The sequence below is a fragment of the Setaria italica genome, chromosome II (assembly GCF_000263155.2).
Source record: "Setaria italica strain Yugu1 chromosome II, Setaria_italica_v2.0, whole genome shotgun sequence".
In the NCBI taxonomy this organism is placed as follows: Eukaryota; Viridiplantae; Streptophyta; class Magnoliopsida; order Poales; family Poaceae; genus Setaria; species Setaria italica.
Genome location: NC_028451.1, coordinates 47019573 through 47040450, shown reverse-complemented (window position 1 = coordinate 47040450; position 20878 = coordinate 47019573). Strand labels below are relative to the sequence as shown.

The following is a 20878-nucleotide window of genomic DNA, read 5'->3' as shown; positions in this document are numbered from 1 at the left end:
ACACCCCCGTAGTATGATACGTCTACTTAGGGGATGAACGGTGGTTGTATAGTATTCACATTAATCTCGCAAATATTTTCTGCAACTTCGCTCATATATACAGGGAGGACGATTTTTGATATAGGAAGAATTTTTATCCTCTGGTGCAAATGTGCTTTAAATTTCTCCAATCGGATCGAATTTGAACAAGAGGTTTTAACTTTTTACCATTAAATGCATTTGGTAGTTTATAGTACTTTCAATCTGACCAAATGCTATGAACTTTAAATTTGACCGAATGCTATGAACTTTAAATCTCAGGAGCTGGCCATTGGTTAGGGGTTGCCTGTCCCGCAGCCGTCATTGGTTAGGGTTGCCTATCCCGCAGCCAAAATATCTTAAGCAAGGTAGTTCATAGTCAAAATATCGAGCATCATTTGAGAATGATAACACGGGTCTCTATGAACCAATTTGGTTTCATGCCTAGAAGGTCAACCATGGAAACTATTTTCTTAATAAGACAAGTTATGGAGCGATATAGGGAGAAGAAGAAGGACCTACACATGGTTTTCATTGACTTGGAGAAGGCGTATGATAAAATACCAAGGAATATTGTGCGGTGGGGTTTAGACAAACATAAAGTCTCAACGAAGTACATTGGACTTATTAAGGACATGTACAACAATGTTGTAACTAGAATTCGAACAAGTGATGACGATACAAATGACTTTCCGATTAGAATAGGACTGCATCAAGGATCTGCTTTGAGCCCTTATCTATTTGTCTTAGTGATGGATGAGGTAACACGGGACATTTAAGGGGATATCCCTTAGTGTATGCTTTTCGCGGATGATGTAGTGCTAGTTGATGAAAGTCGAGCATGAGTAAATAGGAAACTGGAGTTGTGGTGGGAGACCATAGAGCCAAAAGGTTTTAGACTCAGCAGGAACTAAAACGAGATGTGACTTTGGCAATACTACACATGAGGAGGGAGATGTCAGTTTGGAAAGCCAAGTAGTGCCTAGGAAGGATACATTTTGATATTTGGGATCAATGCTACATCGAGATAGGGATATTGATGAGGATGTTAGTCATAGAATCAAAGTAGGGTGGATGAAGTGGCGCCAAGCATCAGGAATTTTATATGACAAGAGGGTACCATTGAAGCTAAAAGGCAAGTTTTATAGGACGGCGATTAGACCTGCAATGTTGTATGGTGCAGAAGGTTGGCCTACAAAAAGACGACATGTCCAGCAGATAAGTGTTGCGGAAATGCATATGTTGCGTTGGATTTGTGGTCATACGAGAAGAGATCGAGTCTGGAATGAGGATATACGTGATAGGTTAGGGGTAGCATCAATTGAAGAAAAGCTTATCCAACACCGGTTGAGATGATTTGGACATGTCCAAAGAAGACCTCCGGAGGCACCGATGCGTAGTGGAACCCTAAAGCGTAACAGTAATGTGAAGAGAGGCAGAGAAAGACTAAAATTAACATGGAAAGAGGTAATAAAAGGAGATATGAAGGGATTGAATATAGCCAAAGATTTAGCTATGGATAGAGTGCTGAAAAAATAGCTATTTATGTGCTCGAATCCTGATTTGTGGTTCTTGTTGGGTTTCAACTCTAGCCTACCTAATAAACTGGCTATGTTGTTTATGTTGTCGTTGTAAGGTAGTTCATAGCATTGTTGAATACTGAATCTGAATGCAATCCCAGGATCAACTATAGGTGCAACAACCTGTTAAGCAGTTTAAATAGTTTAGAAGCAACTCATGTGTGATGTGTCTTCACAAAGAGTAAGGGGGCGTTTGGTTCCTCGAGCTAAAGTTTAGTCCATATCACATCGAATATTTGGAGACTAATTAGGACTAAATATGAGTTAATTATAAAACTAATTGCACAGATGGAGGCTATACGGCGAGACGAATCTATTAAACCTAATTAATCCATAATTAGCAAATGGTTACTGTAGCAGCACATTGTCAAATCATGGACTAATTAGGCTTAATAGATTCGTCTCGCCGTTTAGCCTCCATCTGTGAAGTGGGTTTTGTAAATAGTCTAGATTTAATACTTCTAATTAGTATCTAAACATTCGATGTGATAGGAGTTAAACTTTAGGGGGAGGAACCAAACACCCCCTAAGTTGCCTCGGCTGCCGAGGCAACTTAGTGGAGTATATTTATCAACCACTTCGGACCCTCACACAACTTTGTCATTGCCAAAGGGCCCATCGGGATTATCTGCTATGTAGTCTCCATACCAACCAGAAGTACTGTCAAAGATGAAGCTATCTTTCCTCCATATCCATACAGGCCTTGACAGAGCTGGCATGGAGGTTAACAGATTGCCAAATCGTGCCTTCAGCATTTTCCTTGAAATGCTTTCAGATTCTGCAGATACTATAGAGCTTGTACAGTTACCCACGAGCCTACGACTTGGAGATAATTTGTCCTAATGAAAGATAAACAGCTAAGCTATCCAATTTGACATACATGCTGAAGAAGGAATCAATCCACTATCTAGATTTCCAGAACCAGTTAGCATTCTAAGCGATCATTTTCAGGCTAAATTGTTAATCCAGGATTCCTGGCGCCTTCCCTGACTTTCATTAAAGGCATAGCCAAAATGTCTAGCTTGGTAATTGTAAAAAGAAAATGAGTATAGCTGGGACTGCACAATTAGGCACCTTCATTGTAGACAAGTCAGCACATTTACCATGGTTCAAAGAAAACAACGTTATAAAGAAATTGCACACCATCAAACTAATATTTTTTTTCTTCTTGGACTCAAAGCTTAATTTAATTTAATTAACAGCAGCAGTAAGCAATTCGAACCATTTGAATTTTCATTTGCTATCACCATCCGACGTCTCACAACACAACTTTCACCTTTCCCATAGTTTCAACGGAACCATAACTTAACTCAGCATACCACTTCATAACAAACAGCTACAATAGTGTATCTGCATAAACATGATTATACGAGATGAGCGACCAGGCTACAGTTATGTCCATTTTACAGAAGCCGATGTCAAGCATGCTGTTGCTTCTACCGGCGTCCAATGGCTTGAAAACCTTCCATGTTTCCATAACATTGTTATCACCTCCCCGTGCCTTGACATAAACTTTCAGCTCTCCCGTGGTGTCAACAGAAACAACACGCCGTGAAAGTTTGATATCTCCATCACTAGTGACGGGCACCTTCTCACCTCCAGAATCAAGCAAGGCGATTTCCTCGTCATTAACACTAGTATGATAAACAGTGGAGGGAGGTTCAGCACATTTACCAGAAGCAATGGCAGAAAATTGACCATGAAAACCATCTGGCCATGATCCACGAGTGACTCGCACAAATATTGTAGCCACCACGGAGCGAATAATGTGTCCAAGTGTAAACTCAACAGTGCTAAGCTTGCTAGTGTAAGCACATTTCCACATGTGTGAATACATAGTATTACCGGATGATATAGGCACAACTAGAGGGCTCAGTTTTTCATCCTCGGAGTCAGCAGTGCCCTTTACCGTAAGGTCAACCTCGATGAACACAAAATCAGGCCGCGACTCCAGCAGAACAGCACGGGTAGGACCTGTTAGTTCCAAATATGGATGCTCTTAGGTGAGGGTCTGGCAGTTGTCCCTTGTGCGGCAAAAGACAATGTTGCGGTTGTGGTCAATGATGTCGCGTACGGCAACCATACCAAACACATCAATCGGCAAACCGCCACTTGTTGCTGTGACCATGGCTGAAAAAATCTGCAGAGCATTCTCGTGCATTGCATCGCTGGGAGCCTTCTTGAATGTGAAACGCATTGGGGGGATCCTTGCTGCACGTAGTTGTAAAAGATTTGGAATGAGTAAAGATCGAGCCAATAGCGGGTAAGTACAGACCAAGTAACTAACGAATATTCTACAAGTCGCAATATATGTTGTATTATCATCAGTAATTCCTGTAGAGTTGTAGGAAACTAGAAATTAAAGGACAAACGAACCAAACCGGTGGGGAGGAGTAGAGGAGAACTTACTGATGTCCTCGAATGAGCCGTAGTCGGGGGACCATAGAAACTCCCAGTCACTGCGAAAGTGGATAACCCGTCGGGCTTCATCGCACACCGACCAATCCTCATCTAGATCTGCATCATCTCCAATCAACTGCTTCCGCATCCTCGCCTCCTACTCCGTCGTCGATTCCTCCCTCTCGGCTTCCGGGCAGATCAGAGGTTCGTTGCAACTCGCCTCCCATCGAGCCCCCCAGTCCTCATCGTCGCCCTCCGTACAAAGGATGGAGATGCCCGGTAGCAGACGCTCAGGACGGCCAGTCTTCATCGTCCCGAACGCATCCATCGCCCTCGAATTCTGTGCTTCCGGAACTGAGGCCTTCTTCTTCTGCTTGCTACTGCAACAACTCGCCAACTTCCCGTCCCCTTTGCGGCCGCTCTTCCTCCCCGGCGCCATCGGCCCCGCCGCCGTCTCCACCGCAAAGCAAAAGCCCGGGGGTTGTCCTCGTCGCCGAGGCGCCGCGCCGGGCAACTCTCTCTTTCTAGCCTTCTAGGCCCTGTGGGGTGGGTCGCGCTCGCGCTCCCCTGATAAATGGGCCAAACTGGGGGCCCGTGCGCAACTCGGCCTGCCAGCCTATTCCGATTCAGAAATCGCCTCGACACTTAGATTTCCCCAAATCCCCCTCAAAAAAAAAACTTAGATTTCCCCAATCCAAAATAATTTCCATACCTCACCTCAGGAAATAACGTGAATGAAATCTATAGGAGCCTCAATCAAATTTGTATTTTTATAAATACATTTCCCCTATCCTATCTCACCTGAGATATTAACATGTGGTGATGGATTGTAGCTCTCCTCTCGCGCCCAGACCCTGCTAGGATGAGATGAGAGTCACGATAATTTACAGCAAAATGTTACGAAGATGGGTACAAGAGTGCTATATTAGTCCACCAATATGCATTCACATCCCTACTCAGCGGTAGTCGACCTGCTGGTCTTCCCGGTTAAATCAATATGCATTAACATGTCTCTTGACACGAAGTTATCTGTAACTATTAAATTTCTCTAACTTTAACTAAGTTTATAGTTTATAGAAAAATATATTGATTCTCTACAAGACTAGATGAATGCACTATCAAAACTATTTTGTGGTGGATTTAATGAAACTAATTTAATATTTTAGATATTGATATTTTTTTCTATAAACTCGGCTAAAGGTAGAAATGTTTGACTTAGAAGTTATGACAGAACTGAAGTACACTATAATTTGAAACGAATGAAGTAACGTGTTATAATTCCATATGGTTGTGACTTAAAAATAAGGATAGCATTTTTACGAATTTATTCCAGAAGTTAATCGGCGCTACTCCTTTCAGCGGTAGGTTATATGCCTGTCGATAGCGAGGTGCTCGTGATGATTTTAGCAGCCCAAGATTGCTAATTTAGTTTCTCGAATACGTTCATAGGGATAGGGTTGTGTGTGCGTTGAGCGCCTGTGTCTATACTATATTTTGAAAAAAAAAACATAACCTTCTGGTTCCAAAAGGAATGGAAGATCCCACAGCATCTTTGGTTAGGACGACTGCTTTGCCATGAAAGGCATTAACAATGTTTCCAGTAGACCTGATCCACGGAATAATCTTTGGTTAGGGGATTAAGTAGACCTGATCCACGAAATAATGCCTACCCTGATTTGACATGTACGCGTCCCTCAAATCTGGCCGGCCGCGCAGCTGGTGGATGCTGAGATGTGACGACGCTGATTCAGCTCACCAATAATTCCTGACAAGCAGCTCGCACTAGTTAATTATCTGTGCAACTATGGCGATCTGAAATCGTGTTGGGTTTCACAATGCCCTCGTCACTGCGTGACTGCATTCTTGGCTTCTTGGAAGGCATGGTCCTGATTCCTGAACAACATCATCGTCACATCGAGCAGGCAATTTTCAGTGCCCAACCTCTGAATTTCCTCTCACCGAAACCGAGTGCGTCCTGACGCACACTGGCCACACCACCAAATCCAAACCCATGATTCAACAACAAGGCCAGAGACTTTGCCCACTGCATCCCAGAGATCAATCAGATCGAGCCTGACCAAGCTGCTTCCGGCTTGTTGCTGGATGCTGCCCCGCCCTGTCGTCGCGAGTCGCGACGGCGTCGGTGGTGGACGGTGGGGGCGGCTCGCTGCAGTCTGCCCCTCAGCCGGGCGGCGAAGTGAGGGACAGGGTGGCGCTGCGCGCAGTTTTGCGCGATCGTCCACGCGGGCCACTAGAGCGTGTACGTGAATCGCTCGCCTTTTGGTGGGTGCCTTTCCTGACGCCGTCGTCGTAGCTTCTCCACATGCTCGCCTCGTCTCGTCCCGCTTGTCATCTTCCTCGTGTCCGTTGCACGCATCGTTTTCGCCATGACGACGAGGACCTTGCTGAGACAATGCAACGCGAGGTTCTTTCGCTTTCGCTAGCTGTTCCTCCGCTTTTCTCCCTCATGGTCGTAATTGCCTTTCGTCGTAGATTAAAGGCCGCGGGAGCTGGTCCGGGTCCTGGTTTGTGCCGGGATTTTGTGTGCTGCTGGATGCATTAGAAATAGAATAGATACATCGCCAATCGCCATGATTCGGTGCAGAAAGCTAAGCCCGCCGAGTTAATTATGACGACGAGGAAGAAGCCTCTGTGAAGCCTGAAGGGTCGCGGCGGCTCGATGATTGGCACTGGCACTGATGAACTGAACTTTAATCCTTAGCTTCTGATTATGTCTGAAAAGGGAGCCAACCTATCTAACCGATCGACTCGGTTTTCGTTCGAAAGCAGCAGAGAGCAGACGCAATCCAGCATGGAAAGCGAGCCTCGGGGGGTCGTTCCATGGGATTCAGAAACGCGGGCAACTAGCCTTGTCACCAAAGAAACGCAGACAACGAGGTTGCGATGAGTCTTTTGTAAACTACCGATCCCGATGCTCCGGGGAAAGGCGAGTGGGGAGAAAAGCTCGTGTGATCTGACCGCGCCATGGCACCTACCGGCCATGCATGCAAAGTTGCAGAGGGAGATCGGAACACGGCAAGCTTTGCGTTTGCTTCAGAGGAGAAGCTGGTGGTAGGTGGTTGGGGTCAACGTCAGCCCCGGCCCTGTGTGAGGCTAGCTCCAACATGAAAATTCTAGGAACTGGGTTACTCCTACACTTTGCTAGTGTTGGGTTTCAGACTTTCAGTTACTCTATAACCTGAGCGAGTAGAGTACGAGACCTGTCAGAGACCACGGTCCTTCGACCTCAGCGAGATCGCCTTCGAGATCAGCTTGTGTCAGCGTCAGGCGCTAACCGCCTCGCCGTCGCCGCACAACCGCCTGCGGAAATGACGACGTCGACTCCGACGAGGACACGGATGCCATTGCCAGCGTCTGCTCGGCTCGTGATCGATCTGTACGTCCGTTCGCGCGACGCTTCTCGTGACCGGAGAAAAGGCCGGCAGGCGTGCAGTGGCAGTGGTACGGGGGATCACCGGATCAGCTAGCGTCCTGACGCTCCGAAACCGAAAGCGGCAGCGCAGGCGCGCGACGCATATGGATCCTACCTGTACGTCCGTTTGCAAGAGGGTTTTGGGGGATGATGGATGGATGGATGGATGGGAGTGGTGAATTCTGGTGCGCGTGGGGTGGTTGGAGTTGGAGGCGCCAGTTGCGTTGTGCGCTTGCTTGATCGCCCCTTCCAAAAAGAGCATGGCGGATGCGCTGTGCAGGTGGTGGGTTCCGGGCATTATCTTTGAGCAGCGTCGCCGCTGAAAAAGGTTTGGCGTTGCAACTGTGATGGCAAGATGCGTTGCCTTTCGCACCACCGTATGTTTCGATTCTTTTGCCGCCAAACCTTGAACTAAACTGTAGCCACTACTGTACACTAATTTCCTTTTTTCAGATTTAATTTGTTGCGTGACGACGTACGATGTATCAGCAGCCAGACAGTAGTAGAATACACCAAGATACCACTGAATGGTAGGTGTGTGCATGGGTACAAGAAACGACAGTACCACAACAAGCAAGCCGATCTCACACGCAGTCGCAGCCGCACAGACGCCGACGCGCGGACGTACACGCATGCTCCCGAATACCCCCGGAAAAACCCAGCGTTCCCCGTGTAACCACCGCTAGCCCGCAGCCGAAGCAAAACCAGAGCCGTCGGTGTCGCCGCCCCCCGCGTCCCGCCCGCGCAGCCGTTGCCGTGCGCGTGGCGCGATATATTACGCGCGGGCGCGGGCTCGCGGGCCAAAAAGCCACTGGGCGCGCGCGCACGCGACGCGAGCGAGCAAGGCCAGGGGCGCGCGCAGAGTGCTGCCTGCTGCACCCGTCGATCGCCGCGGCGGCCTGCCGGCCGGCCTGGGAGCGCCACGCTAGCCGGGACACATGCTGCGCCGCGTCCTCGACGGCTTCGACTGCCTGCACCCGCGCCGGCGCCGTCGGCACGGCGGGGGTGCCGGCGGGGCGCCGCCGTCCAAGGCGCGCGTCGCCGTGCGACGGTTCGGCTCCAGCAAGGCCACCCCGTGTAGCAGCAACGGCGGGTGCGGCGACGGCGGCGGCGCGGCTGGCGGGGGAGGAGGGCGGGAGGTGACGATACGCGTGGCGACGTTCAACGCGGCCATGTTCTCCATGGCGCCCGCGGTGGCCGCCGAGACGCCGGCAGCTGGAGCGGGCGCGGGGGCAGGGCCGGAGCGCGGCGCTGGCGCTGGCGTCCCGCTGCCGGGCAGCCCCGGCGGCGCGCGGCGGCCCAAGGGGATCCTGAAGGCGCAGGCGGCGAGCCTGGCGCGGTCGCCGAGCAAGGCGCGCGTGTCCATCAACCTCCAGGACAACGAGATCTCCCTGGAGCGGAGCCGGCTCTGGCGCGGCAAGAGGACGCCGCAGCAGCAGCAGCAGAGGCGGGAGGCGGCAGCGGAGGCGGCCCCAAGACGGCGGAGCGTGGAGGAGGTGCTGCGGGAGGCCCGCGCCGACATCATCGGGCTGCAGAACGTGCGCGCGGAGGAGGAGCGCGGGATGCGGCCGCTGTCGGAGCTCGCCGAGGGGCTCGGCATGCGCTACGTCTTCGCCGAGAGCTGGGCGCCCGAGTACGGCAACGCCGTGCTCTCCCGCTGGCCCATCAAGCGCTGGAAGGCGCACCGCGTCGCCGACCAATCCGACTTCCGGTCAGTCCCCTCCCCACCATCACTGCGCTGTCCTGAGCTTACCAACCAGCTCCTGCATGCGCATCAATGGAATCCACCACCATGCTAAGGAATTCCATTTACGACGCGCAACGAACTACATAGTAATCTCCAGGAATTTCACACTAAACACATACCACCACACGCATTACCGCATTCTAAACAAACCTGGTTGAATTTGAATCTCTCGATCATTTCGTAACTCGTGGGGGTCAGTTTCTGAAGCCGTCTGATGCGGAGCAAATAGGCGTAGCACAGAGCAGCAGCATGGGATTCAGAGCTGGATTAGTGTCCCGTCCTGTCGCAGCCTGAATGTACTTCTATCCTGATCTTCGTAGACGGCTAGACGCCCTCGCAGTAACAGTAACACCCGTACCACTTTGCCCGACCACGCCCCGTGACACATCACGTGTTAAGCACCCCCAGCCAGTGTCTCGAACTCGTCGGCACTGCCTGTCGCCACACAGGAATGGCAGATGTGATCACCCGCAGTTGCTGCTGCTACTCTGTTTTTACCTCTCCGATGGAATGCTAATCCTGCTCAACAGTAAGTGGGCCATGGCTCCAACAGAGGCTCGAGTTCTGTCTGGTAACAGGTCAACGGGTCAACGACAAAGCCACTGACGAAGTCAAGCAATTCACTTTTATACTTCAACAATTTAACCATAACGTCTAATTGTTTTGGCCAAGCGTCCAAATCCAGTGCTAGTCATCACCAAGCTAGCTTTACCTGCCGATTAGCCATCAGGTGCATAATGGTGACGGTCTGTGATTAGGAGCGTTCCCCGCGCTACGGACAAGCGGCAAGATGCTTAGGGAGTAAGTATGGCGGATAACATGCTGAATTCAGCTGCTACCGGGCTACTAAAAAGGGGATTAGGTGAGCTGCCCCCATTTGTCACAGGCTAAAACCACAGCGCGATTGGAAAAGTTTATGCAAACGCAGCCCCGAAATCCAAAGGCAAATGCGCGTCCCGGATCAATGTCCCCACTGCTTTTAACAATCCTAGCTTTAGCCCTACAGCCCTAGGAACGGTAGCCCTAGGAGTATCAGCGAAAAGGATTAGACAAGACGCCACCGGCTCATACGGTTAGGTCATTAGGTGCTCGCTACTCACTAGCTGGTGCTGAAGGGTGGCGAGAGGTAGGAGAAGGCATCTTGGTGATAGCGTTGGGATCAGTGGAGAAAGGAGAAATTTTTGCCGTCCTGTGAGCGAGCGAGCGAGCGAGCGATCTCGCTGCGGGCGGCCGAGTGGTCGCCGTCAGGGAAGTGGTAGCTGGGCAGGGCCTTTCCGGGCGAGACAGCTCCCTGGGCAAGGGCCTCCGGATAGGAACCCCCGCTGCCCATGCGAGGAGCCGGAAGAAGTTATTGCGGGGACGCTTGTTTGCTGGTTATAAATGGCCGGCACAGTGCCTACGACCTCTCTTTCTCATCCATCCGTGCTAGCTGTCCAATTTTTTATAAAAAAAATCTTGATCCTTCAACGATTTATGGATACAATACACATACTGATTGGCGTGATTATAAATTTTGTAACTCCCTCTATCGACAATGCGTTAGAATTTACTTTGAAATTGTGCAGTAAATCCATGCTTTTTTCTCCTAAAAATCACATCAAGATTCTGAAACAGTAGTACTACACGTTTAAGTGTTTAACTTCCTGTCATGTGACGAATCCTTTCAAGTTTCAAGGACCATAATCATAGGGGATAAACCACTCGTGCTGCATATAATTTATGGTCACAGGAAACCGTCACACGTCACGCCTGTTCAGAAGAGCTTGGAATCATCAAGCGAACTGCTGAAAGCAACATGGTGACTCGTGCCCTCGCTGTCCTAGCATAAATGGCTTGTCCCAAAAACGTGATCGCGATCATTCCTTCCCTGTCGATTCGAGTGATTGATTGACAGATAGCTTCCGAGAGCAACAACAGCCATCTCGATCGATCACTGAGCAATGCGCGGTGTGATTGGTTGCAGGAACGTGCTGCGCGCCACGATCGAGGTGCCGGAGGCCGGGGAGATCAACTTCCACTGCACCCACCTCGACCACCTCGACGAGGGGTGGCGGATGAAGCAGGTGGACGCCATCATCCGCTCCGGCGACGGGCCGCACATCCTCGCCGGCGGCCTCAACGCGCTCGACGGCACCGACTACTCCGCCGAGCGCTGGGCCGACATCGTCAAGGTAGCAGTCACTCACATCGCATGCTCAGTGATGATCATGGGAGATTCTTGCGATGGGGATGGATGTTGTGCTCATCTCTGACGGCTTTGCAGTACTACGAGGAGATCGGCAAGCCGACGCCCAAGGTAGAGGTGATGAAGTACCTCAAGGGGAAGCAGTACGTCGATGCCAAGGACTTCGCCGGAGAATGCGAAGCTGTCGTGGTTGTGGCCAAAGGACAAGGTAGATGACATAATTCTCAGATAAGCTCAGTTCAGTTGCTTTGTGAAATGTCTGAACTTCTTCAGTTCAGTCAGTTACATTGGCTGTTATCTGAACTTGTGATGGATGGATTTCAGATGTGCAGGGGACCTGCAAGTACGGCACGAGGGTGGACTACATCCTGGCATCGCCGAGCTCCCCCTACAAGTTCGTGCCCGGATCCTACTCGGTCATCTCTTCCAAAGGAACATCGGATCATCACATCGTTAGGGTCGATGTAACCATACCTCAGGTCAAAGAAACCGACACCGAAACCGTGAACCGGAAACAGAGAGTACTCAGGGTGAACAAGAAGAGCTCAAGAAAAGGGATATGGGGTGCTAAATAATTCTTTTTTTTTGGGTCGTAGACCTTTGCATTCTTTTTTCTTTTTTGGGGTGATGTGGGTTGCTTGGAATTGTGTATACAGCTATGGTTGTTGGAGTAAGTCTGAAGAAGCCAGGTTGCAATGGCTGCTGTGATGTGACCAAGAAGTGGAAGCAACGTATTTTGGCCACGTTTCCCTTCTGTTAGTTGCCATCTTGCGTATGTTTCTAGATTCAGAGTAACTTCAGCTGAAAGTTCTCTAGTGTTGAAGGCATTGCAGCGGACCTGGTTGCCGTAAAAGTGAACTGCTTCAATTGGCAAGAGTAATTTTTACTCCATGGTTTCGACTTCATAGAAAAATGATTCATCTTACTTTACAAAAAAAAAACCCCGTATATTCTCTAAATACATCTGAAAAGAATGCATCGGCCATGGAACATATTTGGCGTCATCGTCAGGGCAAAAACAGTCGTTATGGCTCATAATCGTTTCAAGGGGAACATGTCCAAGCCGAACAGGGCCCAGTTTGTTTCCCGCAGGATCTGTCAGCATGCTCACAGAGCCTTTTGTTTTCAGACACCGACTCGCAACAGTACATTCAGCATCTTTTGTTCATGTCTAGCCAGCTCAGATATCTGAAGCAAGAAAAGACTGAAGGACTAACAGTAACCGGCAAGCTCTACCCCAGTTGCCTGTCTGATCCTGACAACAACTGAATACGGTACGCTGTACCCCTGTACGAGCTGATGGACACGTCCAGCAGCCAACAAACTTCAAACGACAGGCCATGGAACATGCATAACCGGGCCACCAGGCCACATGCCAAATGCCATGCAGGTGAATAGGTGATGCTGGTGCATTAGATGCAAGCATAAGTCCCAGATGTGGACATGATTTCAAACACCTAACCCAAATTACGAGATCATTATAGCCACAATATCAAAGAGACAAACAGGTCGACATACACATCCACAATAACATTATGATGGATCATGTAGCATACATGGTACATTGATCAAGTTTGTTTCTACTTTGAAAAGCTTATCTAGTCCATCAAAATTCACCAGCTGCTCAAGTGCATCAAATAAACATCCATGTGAAGTTTAAAGGAATCAAGAAAGCTGCATTTCCTTACATAGAAATCAGCTCCTTCAGTTTGCATTATTTAAGTAAAAGAAATCAGGAAACTAGTACAGGAGCGCAATGGCTGGCGGATCATGCAGAAGCTGCCAGCAACTCCCTTTCAGCTCGCTCGCGGATCCTCCTTTCCAGCTCTGGCCTGAAGTGCCTGATAAGCCCCTGCACAGGCCATGCCGCAGCATCCCCAAGAGCACAGATAGTATGACCTTCGATTTGCTTTGTGACCTCCTGAAGCATATCAATTTCCTCCAGCTTTGCATTACCAACCTTGAGCCTCTCCATGATCATCCATAGCCAGGGTGTGCCTTCCCGGCAAGGTGTGCACTGCCCACAACTCTCATGCTTGTAGAAGTACGACAGCCTAGCAATCGCGTCAACAACATCTGTAGATTTGTCCATCACGATAACTGCTGCAGTACCCAATCCAGACTGCACAGCCTTCAGTGCATCATAGTCCATCATCACATCATCACATATGTGTTTTGGTAAAAGGGGGACAGACGAACCACCAGGAATAACAGCAAGCAGGTTGTCCCATCCTCCCCTCACACCTCCACAGTGCCTCTCGAGCAACTCCTTCAGAGGTATGCTCATTTCCTCCTCCACGGTGCAAGGTTTGTTCACATGCCCTGAGATACAGAAGAGTTTGGTTCCAGAGTTGTTCTTGCGCCCAAAGCTTGCAAACCATTCTGGGCCACGCCTAAGAATTGTTGGGGACACAGCCACAGTTTCAACATTTGTCACAGTTGTGGGGCAACCATAAAGCCCAGCATTGGCTGGGAAAGGTGGCTTCAGCCTAGGCTTGCCCTGCTTCCCTTCAAGGCTCTCAAGTAGGGCAGTCTCTTCACCACAGATGTATGCACCAGCACCAAAATGAATATGCACATCAAAATCATAACCAGATCCACAAGCATTCTTACCAAGAAGTCCAGCTGCATATGCTTCCTGCCGGGCTTTCTCAAGGTTGAGACGCTCATTCACGTATTCACCTCTAATGTAGATGTAAGCAGCTGACGCCCTCATTCCAACTCCAGCAATAAGGCATCCTTCCAGAAGCTTGTGGGGATCATGACGCATGATTTCTCTATCTTTGCAAGTTCCAGGCTCACTCTCATCAGCATTAACAACAAGATAAGAAGGACGTCCATCTGAAACCTTAGGCATAAAGGACCATTTGAGACCGGAGGGGAAACCTGCACCTCCACGTCCCCGGAGACCTGATTTCTTCATTTCATTAACTATCCAGTCTGCCCCCTTAAGCACCAAATCCTTGGTCCTATGCCAATCACCCCTCTTCATTGCACCTTTAAGAAAAGGGTCATGCAGACCGTAGAGGTTGGTAAAAATGCGGTCCTCATCTTTGAGCCCACCAAAGTGAGTCTTCTCTGGAGGGGGTGGTGGAGGAGGAGGCTGTGGTGTGCTTGATGTAGTAGCAGCCTGGGTGCTAAATGATCTGCTAGCAGGGCAAAGGCCAGCACCATTGAGAGAACGAGCAGGCTGTGCCCTTGATAAAGAATGGAAGTACTCAATTGCAGCCTGAAAAGAAAACTAAAAGTGAGTGGCATGCCAATGAATCATAATAGGCTGAGCAATGGTACGCAATTAATAAAACATAAGTGCTTGTACGCTCTCCAAAAATTAATATATTCATAGTTAGTTTACTGCAGTCGGAAGCAAAAGGTGGAAAGTTTAATTTCCCAAGTGACTAAACCGGTCTTGAACTCTTGACATTTGGGACTCAAATACTATGATCAAGATGTGACAATGAAGTCATAATTTTGATACTGCTGCCTCCAGTATATGAAGTAATATGGAGTAAATTGCAAGAGGGGAAAAATCACAAAGTGGTTAAAAAGGGGCAGCACAGCCAAAAAAAAAAATTACATTTTCTACATGGGTTGGTTGTAGCAGGAAAGTTATCAAACTAAGCATTGTTCATGAACCAGGAGAAAATGGATAGGAAACAGTATAATTCATGGTAAGATTTCAAGATCTCAGGTCAGTTCCTAATTTCATACAAGAAATGAAGGTGTAACAATGCCACATGATATCTCTTTGTGTTTATATACTTAAAGGTTGCATATGAGTCTACCAGGTGGAAACAGAGGCCTGGCAACCAATTCAATAAATCTAACCTACAGATATAAAAACAACTGCTCAGTCAGGAGCAAGTAATTTAGATCCTACTAGTCTACCACAACCTATTTATCTGCATAAGAGGCAACCTTCACCATCTGCTACATCCTAGATGACATTCTGAGGCATAGCCCAGAGTTATAAATGAAATGCTAGCAATAAAAAAAGATAATAGTATTTAAGACGTGATAGTTCTTTGCTGCCAGAACCAGTGGCCTATCTACAAATGCAAAAACATTGTATTCAAATTCAACTTAATATGAAACTCTCACTTATATTCCTAAAGGTTTAACGAATACTCAAATACCTGACCAAGGTATCCTAATCGAAGAAGTAGCAAAGCTTGTTCCTCACTTGGATTTTTTTAATCAAAAGTAGCATTAGCATAAGTTTCCATTAGCAATGGTGTAGGCAAAGTATATTAGCATGCTCAGATTCAGATTCTGACCTCAAATTGAACCTTCAATGGTCCAGTGGAAACAATTTACAACATGTACCGACTAACCATGAACTAACAACGAAATATACCCTCACTGACTTGAAATCTGGGATCAGCAGTGTCCAGAAAGGAAGGGGGAAGAACCTATAGTCTCCACTATTCCAATCCAAGCGCCTCCGCACCCCCTGCCCCAACTCATACCAGAAAGAGAAAAGAATGCCGCCTCCACTCTCCACTCCACACCCTACCTCAACCTTTCACCCATTCTAGCATGCCGCTACATGGGAAGAGATTCATTCCATCGCCCTATGCAAAATACAGCAGTAACTGGAACCCGCCCCTACCCTCCACGGCTCAAACCCACGACGCCCCCAGGCTACGCCTACAGCGCCCTCGCCAGGTCCGACTCTCCCGACGGATTTCACATCCCCCAACAGTGGGATCCAACCGAGGAGGAGAGAGGGGATCGAACCTTGCGGTCGGGGGAGATCTCGGCCGATCTGAGGAGCGCCCGTCGCAGCGCCATCTCCGCCTCCGCCTCCGCCTCGCCTGCTCCGCTCGAGTCGAGGGTGCCTGCTGGTCTGGTCGGATTGGGGGAGATCGGGGAGGGGAAGAGAGAGGGTGGGGAGAGAGGAAGAGGGGAGCGGCTGCCGTGGGCGAGCTCCTGCCAGAAGGGGATGCGCGGAGCGAGGCCTGCACACGCACGCGGACACGATGCGACGCTGCGGGGTTGGGCCTGGGCCTAACGACGGAGTGGTTTCGGTCTGGTCTCGCCCGATGGGCTACGGTTTCGTAATGTTGGTTTTAGTAGTTCGAAATCCGGAGGACTGGAAAGGAAAAAAAATCAATAACGATTTTTAAGTTTAAAAAGAAAATATCAGGATTAGCGAATAAAAAAGCTCGCTAATTCCATACTGTATGTTTTTTAAACCTTTTGTCTGTAATTGTACCGAATGTTTCGTGTGGTCATTTGTGTATTACTACCACATTTGTGTATTACTAGCAAATATGCCCGTACGGTGGAAAAAAAATCTAGCATCCAACTGTTGCTATTCGCAAGTTGTCTTATTTTGATGATACTCAGCTATCATTTGTTGAGCGTGGAGTCACCGCCACTGGCTAAGCACAATTGCTATCGTTGATTGTCATGGCCTGCCACCACTTTTGCTCATTCGGTTCTCGCCTTGCTCAGCCGCCCACATGAGCTGTATCAAGGAGCGTTTTTAGGTGTTTCGATCAAGGATGGTATAGCTTCATCGTGGAGGATATGGACCATCTCTTTTGGCATCTAATTTTCAGAAAGATTCAATATAGAGCTCTCGCTCAAATTCTCAATTATTAGCACATTAAGTTCGAGTGCTCTAGAAAATCCTTCTGTTCCTATTTTTTATCTATGGAAAGATCCTTAAACTACAAAAAAAAAATTTATTCTTTGGATTAGTTTTATTGCTATTTAATTCTCTTATTATTCATTTGTACCTAATTTTTATAGTCCAATTTACTTCACAGTTTAAATTGTTTTGGGCAAAACACGTAGCACGAGGCCAAAACATGAAGACATTTAAGAGGCGATCGTGCCAAGCACCATCCCTACCTCTTTCTTGATTTTTTGTCCGTGCTCCTTCATCATTCAAATAGGCAAACTGCAGCTGCAGTGCACCCACACCAAGCATTGGCTCCACTTGCATCTCTCTCATTCCCTCTCTCAATTACTCATCTTTAGGTCTTCTTGTCGGTTGCTAGTGCAGCATGTTCATGCAAAGCATTGAGGGTGAGCTCAAGCATGACCTGCAGCCTCCGTGCTCGTTTTCTCTCGCCGCACCATGTTGAGGATCAATGTGTCATGAGCCCATGGCTGAAGTAGATGGACACGGAGGGGAGCAGCAACGATAAGCGGCGTGCATGCAGGGGCAAGGTGAGTGGGCGGCGGAGGGCGGCCTCCCTACTGTTTCTGCTGCCTATGAGTCGTGGCCGACCATGACAAGAGAGTTCCAGCCTTCCATCGTCAAGAACTATTTCAAGGACCACGGGTTGATTACGAAAAAATTGAGGAACTTATTTGCAAAACAACCACGACGGTTGGAAGAACCAACTGCACTTCTCTACCTCTCTATCTCTTCTCTACTCTCTATCTCTATCTCTACCTAATATTAAAGCGAGAAACGCTTCTGCCATAATTCTTGGTACGTCGCTTCTAGAAACCCGTAATCGAGTTGATGTGCGCCATAATTTCTGTACCCGATAATGACTCTGCTTATTATCAGGCTCGGAGATAGTTTTGGGCTGACTTTTGGCGAAGGCAAACAATTATTGGGCCAGCTTTACTTCGGCCCGTTGACCCCCTCCCAGCCCTTCCAACTCCTTGCTCTAAATATGCGATAGGAATCAACGCGACCGAGATGATAATGAAGGGAGACGGAGGAGGCAGCGCGGAAGGTGTCGTCCGCCATTCCACGTCCGGGATGCCGGCATGGACAAGCCGCGACGGCCGCGTGTGCACATGGATACGCTAGCGAGTCGTCCGAGCAGAGCAATCGAGCAGCCAAGGGGTGAGTTTGACGGAGTGCTTAACTATTTTAGTTTATCGGAAATTCTGAATCCCTATAGTTGTGTAAGTTTTTGCATTAGTTGATGGGAGATGAGTGAGGTAGCTCTCGCGTTGTGATGCATTGAGCGAGAGTTATTCAAATGAATTGAACTTCACAAAATTAAATTACATGTATCCATACGTAAGATTTTTTAATTTCTAGGTGCATATTTAATTTCTAAATGTTAGTGATCATTTATTGGCTTGAAAAATAACAAAACATGCATGCGGGGCGGATCTAACTCAAAAACTGAGTGACAATAAAAAATTGAGTGATGACCTACAGTGCTTGCTAGGCTGAAACAGTGCTAGAATTTGAGGGACGATCTCTGCGTTACTCGTTGTACGGAGGATCCGCCCCTGCAGGTATGAAAAGTCCAATAGTACTAGAGTAATAAAAGTTACGCAACACGATAAAAATATCGCGCGGTAAGCAATGTTGTTTCACCGTAGCAACCGCACGAGCATCTTGCTAGTTAATATTAGGTAGAGATAGAGATTGGTGTGGAAAGAATAGTCAATTATAAAGAAAACGCGTGCACACACAAAGCACATGTAACACCTCAGCACACATAAATCATACTCATGCACATGTACTTGGATTGAACCCGAGTTGATGAAGTTGTACTGCACAACTCTGCCGCACTCACCAAGAGGAGCTTTCTCAAAACTCCTTCAAACGGATAAAATTTATGGAAAACTGTATTGAAGCAAACAAAGATGAAGCTTGTTCTTGACATCTGGGGTTCTGCGGAAACAGATAAACACATGCAGGCAGGTGTGGCAAACGAGCACGTACATCAAATATGACGCGAGCACGTACAATATACAAACAACACGGCATATAACTACAAACCGATCGATGCGCGCGATCATACAGCGGGTGCAAAACCAATCGAGCTAGCTCCCAGCACGGCGTCCCTACTGCGACGCCAGCGCGCTCGTCTCGGGCTTGGACGGCGGGTACCCGATCCCGTGGCGCGTGCAGGGGAACACGATGAAGACGACGCTGGCGACGGCGCCGACCACGACGGGCAGCGCCATGACCACCTTCTTCTGCTGGTCCTTGAGCGACGGGTAGAAGCAGGCCACCGTGTTGGCGTCGGCGAGCAGCGCCACCGCCGCGAACACGGCCACGGCGAAGGCCGAGTGCACGAAGTCCGCGAACCGCAGCCGATACTTGGAGAAGTCCCGCCCGTCGCCGGCGGCGGCGCCGCCGTCGTCGGAGAAAGGGAGGAGGCCCCGGGGCGTCACGAGGCCGTACTTGGCCTTGCCGTCGGCGCCCACGTAGCTGTCGGTGAAGGTGGAGAAGGCGCAGAAGAAGCCGCAGAGGCCTAGGAGGATCCCCGTGGCTATCTTGTACCCGACGTGGCAGTCTCCGGTGTTAGTCACGATCGGGTTGAGCACCTCGTACACGATCACCGTCGCCGTGGGCAGCAGCCGGAGCACGTCGCCGATGCTCTTGAACGTCGCGTCCGCCATGACCCCCACGGTGCTCGTCGAACCCTTGGCCGGGTCCGTGGCTGCCCCTTCTTTCTTCGGCTCTGCTTTGATGCCTTCTTCCATTCACTGGCTGGCTCTTATGCCTATGTGTTAGCTGTTGGTATCTGCTCGCTTATTGCATCACCGTGCAGTATTTATAGGCAACTTGGGTGTAAAGAAAACTAGACGCATTAGGGGGTTGCTTGGGGGCAAACAGTAGCTTCATTTGGCTGTAACTGTAAGTCTGTAATGTGATAACGATCAGACGCGATGCGGTACGACGCGCCTACCGTGGAGGTGCATTATTTCAAGAAAAATATTTGATCCACACGATCGATAAGCAAGAAGAAATTTGTTTTTTATGATCTCGATGTGGATGCAGTGATGCACATACAGTTTCCTAGTTTCATACGAAGCTCGTGGTTGAGTGGTTAGCCTGTAACTGACTGCACTTCGATTTAACTGGCTCATTTGATGCATTACCCCGGATTGGCCTGGAGTTTCTTGCGAAGATGGATGGGAGAAATGGTCGTGTTAGTTTATCGATGGCTGGTCAGTGGTCTCTGTTGTTTTGATTGTTTAGCTGCATGCTGTGGACGCTTGTGTATCTAGTGCCAGTTGACTCGGTTGTACACCTGTGTATCCTAATGACGGTGGTTTGGAAGCTAATCTGGCAATCTTTGGTTTGTTGGATGTCGTCTGAAATGCATGGCCAGTTGGTATTTCTGAAACACCCTCACTTCTGATTTCTCAAGGATACTTTATTATTGGTAGTATTTTCCTGCGCCTGAATCGTTGTACCAAACCAGCTGAAAACAGACTTCAACGACAGGCACGTCTCAGCTGATGAGACAAGGATCTCGCTTCGTAGAGTCAGAGACGTATCTTGTTAAACCCAGTGGATAATCTATGACACGTATTTGTCAGCGTGACCTAATCGGTGCCTGAAATCTGAAATGTGGCGTTGGGCCTAAGCCTAGATCGAGCGGAAGAACAAGGCGCCACAAGCAACCGGGTTTTAATTTGGCAATCTTGCAAGGGACTTCAGAGACTCGGGTGACCCGAAACGTCGATGGCTTCTGTCCATCAGGCTCCGGAAGCCATCGTCCTGTCCGGATCAGAAATCTCCAGGCCGTTGTCTCTCGGTGTCACGCCGGAAGCATCGGAGGAACTGGTGG

The 20878-nt window shown here is 48.8% G+C and overlaps 3 protein-coding genes across 4 annotated transcripts; 1 reads left to right on the top strand and 2 right to left on the bottom strand.

The window, feature by feature from the left end:
- The first annotated feature begins 8220 nt into the window (after positions 1-8220).
- On the top strand, positions 8221-12237 carry LOC101779280. 2 transcript variants are annotated; one of them, XM_012843406.3, is made up of 4 exons: positions 8221-9142; positions 11142-11349; positions 11442-11571; positions 11696-12237. In XM_012843406.3, the coding sequence occupies exons 1-4, from the start codon at positions 8370-8372 to the stop codon at positions 11818-11820; spliced, it is 1236 nt and encodes a 411-aa protein (XP_012698860.1). In that variant the 5' UTR covers positions 8221-8369; the 3' UTR covers positions 11821-12237. The 2 variants fall into 2 exon arrangements, with proteins under 2 accessions (XP_012698860.1, XP_004958516.2); XM_004958459.4 differs by having other exon boundaries at positions 8225-9142; positions 11688-12237.
- A 635-nt stretch (positions 12238-12872) lies between these two features.
- On the bottom strand, positions 12873-16324 carry LOC101778871 (NADH dehydrogenase [ubiquinone] flavoprotein 1, mitochondrial). The gene is made up of 2 exons (XM_004958458.3): positions 16104-16324; positions 12873-14592 (listed from the first exon to the last, which is right to left on the bottom strand). Exons 1-2 carry the CDS (start codon positions 16155-16157, stop codon positions 13132-13134), a joined length of 1515 nt encoding a protein of 504 aa, XP_004958515.1. The 5' UTR covers positions 16158-16324; the 3' UTR covers positions 12873-13131.
- Positions 16325-18896: 2572 nt separating this feature from the next.
- On the bottom strand, positions 18897-19815 carry LOC101778473 (protein DMP1). The gene has a single exon (XM_004958457.2). The coding sequence runs from the start codon at positions 19782-19784 to the stop codon at positions 19140-19142; it is 645 nt and encodes a 214-aa protein (XP_004958514.1). The 5' UTR covers positions 19785-19815; the 3' UTR covers positions 18897-19139.
- Between the last annotated feature and the right edge of the window lie 1063 nt (positions 19816-20878).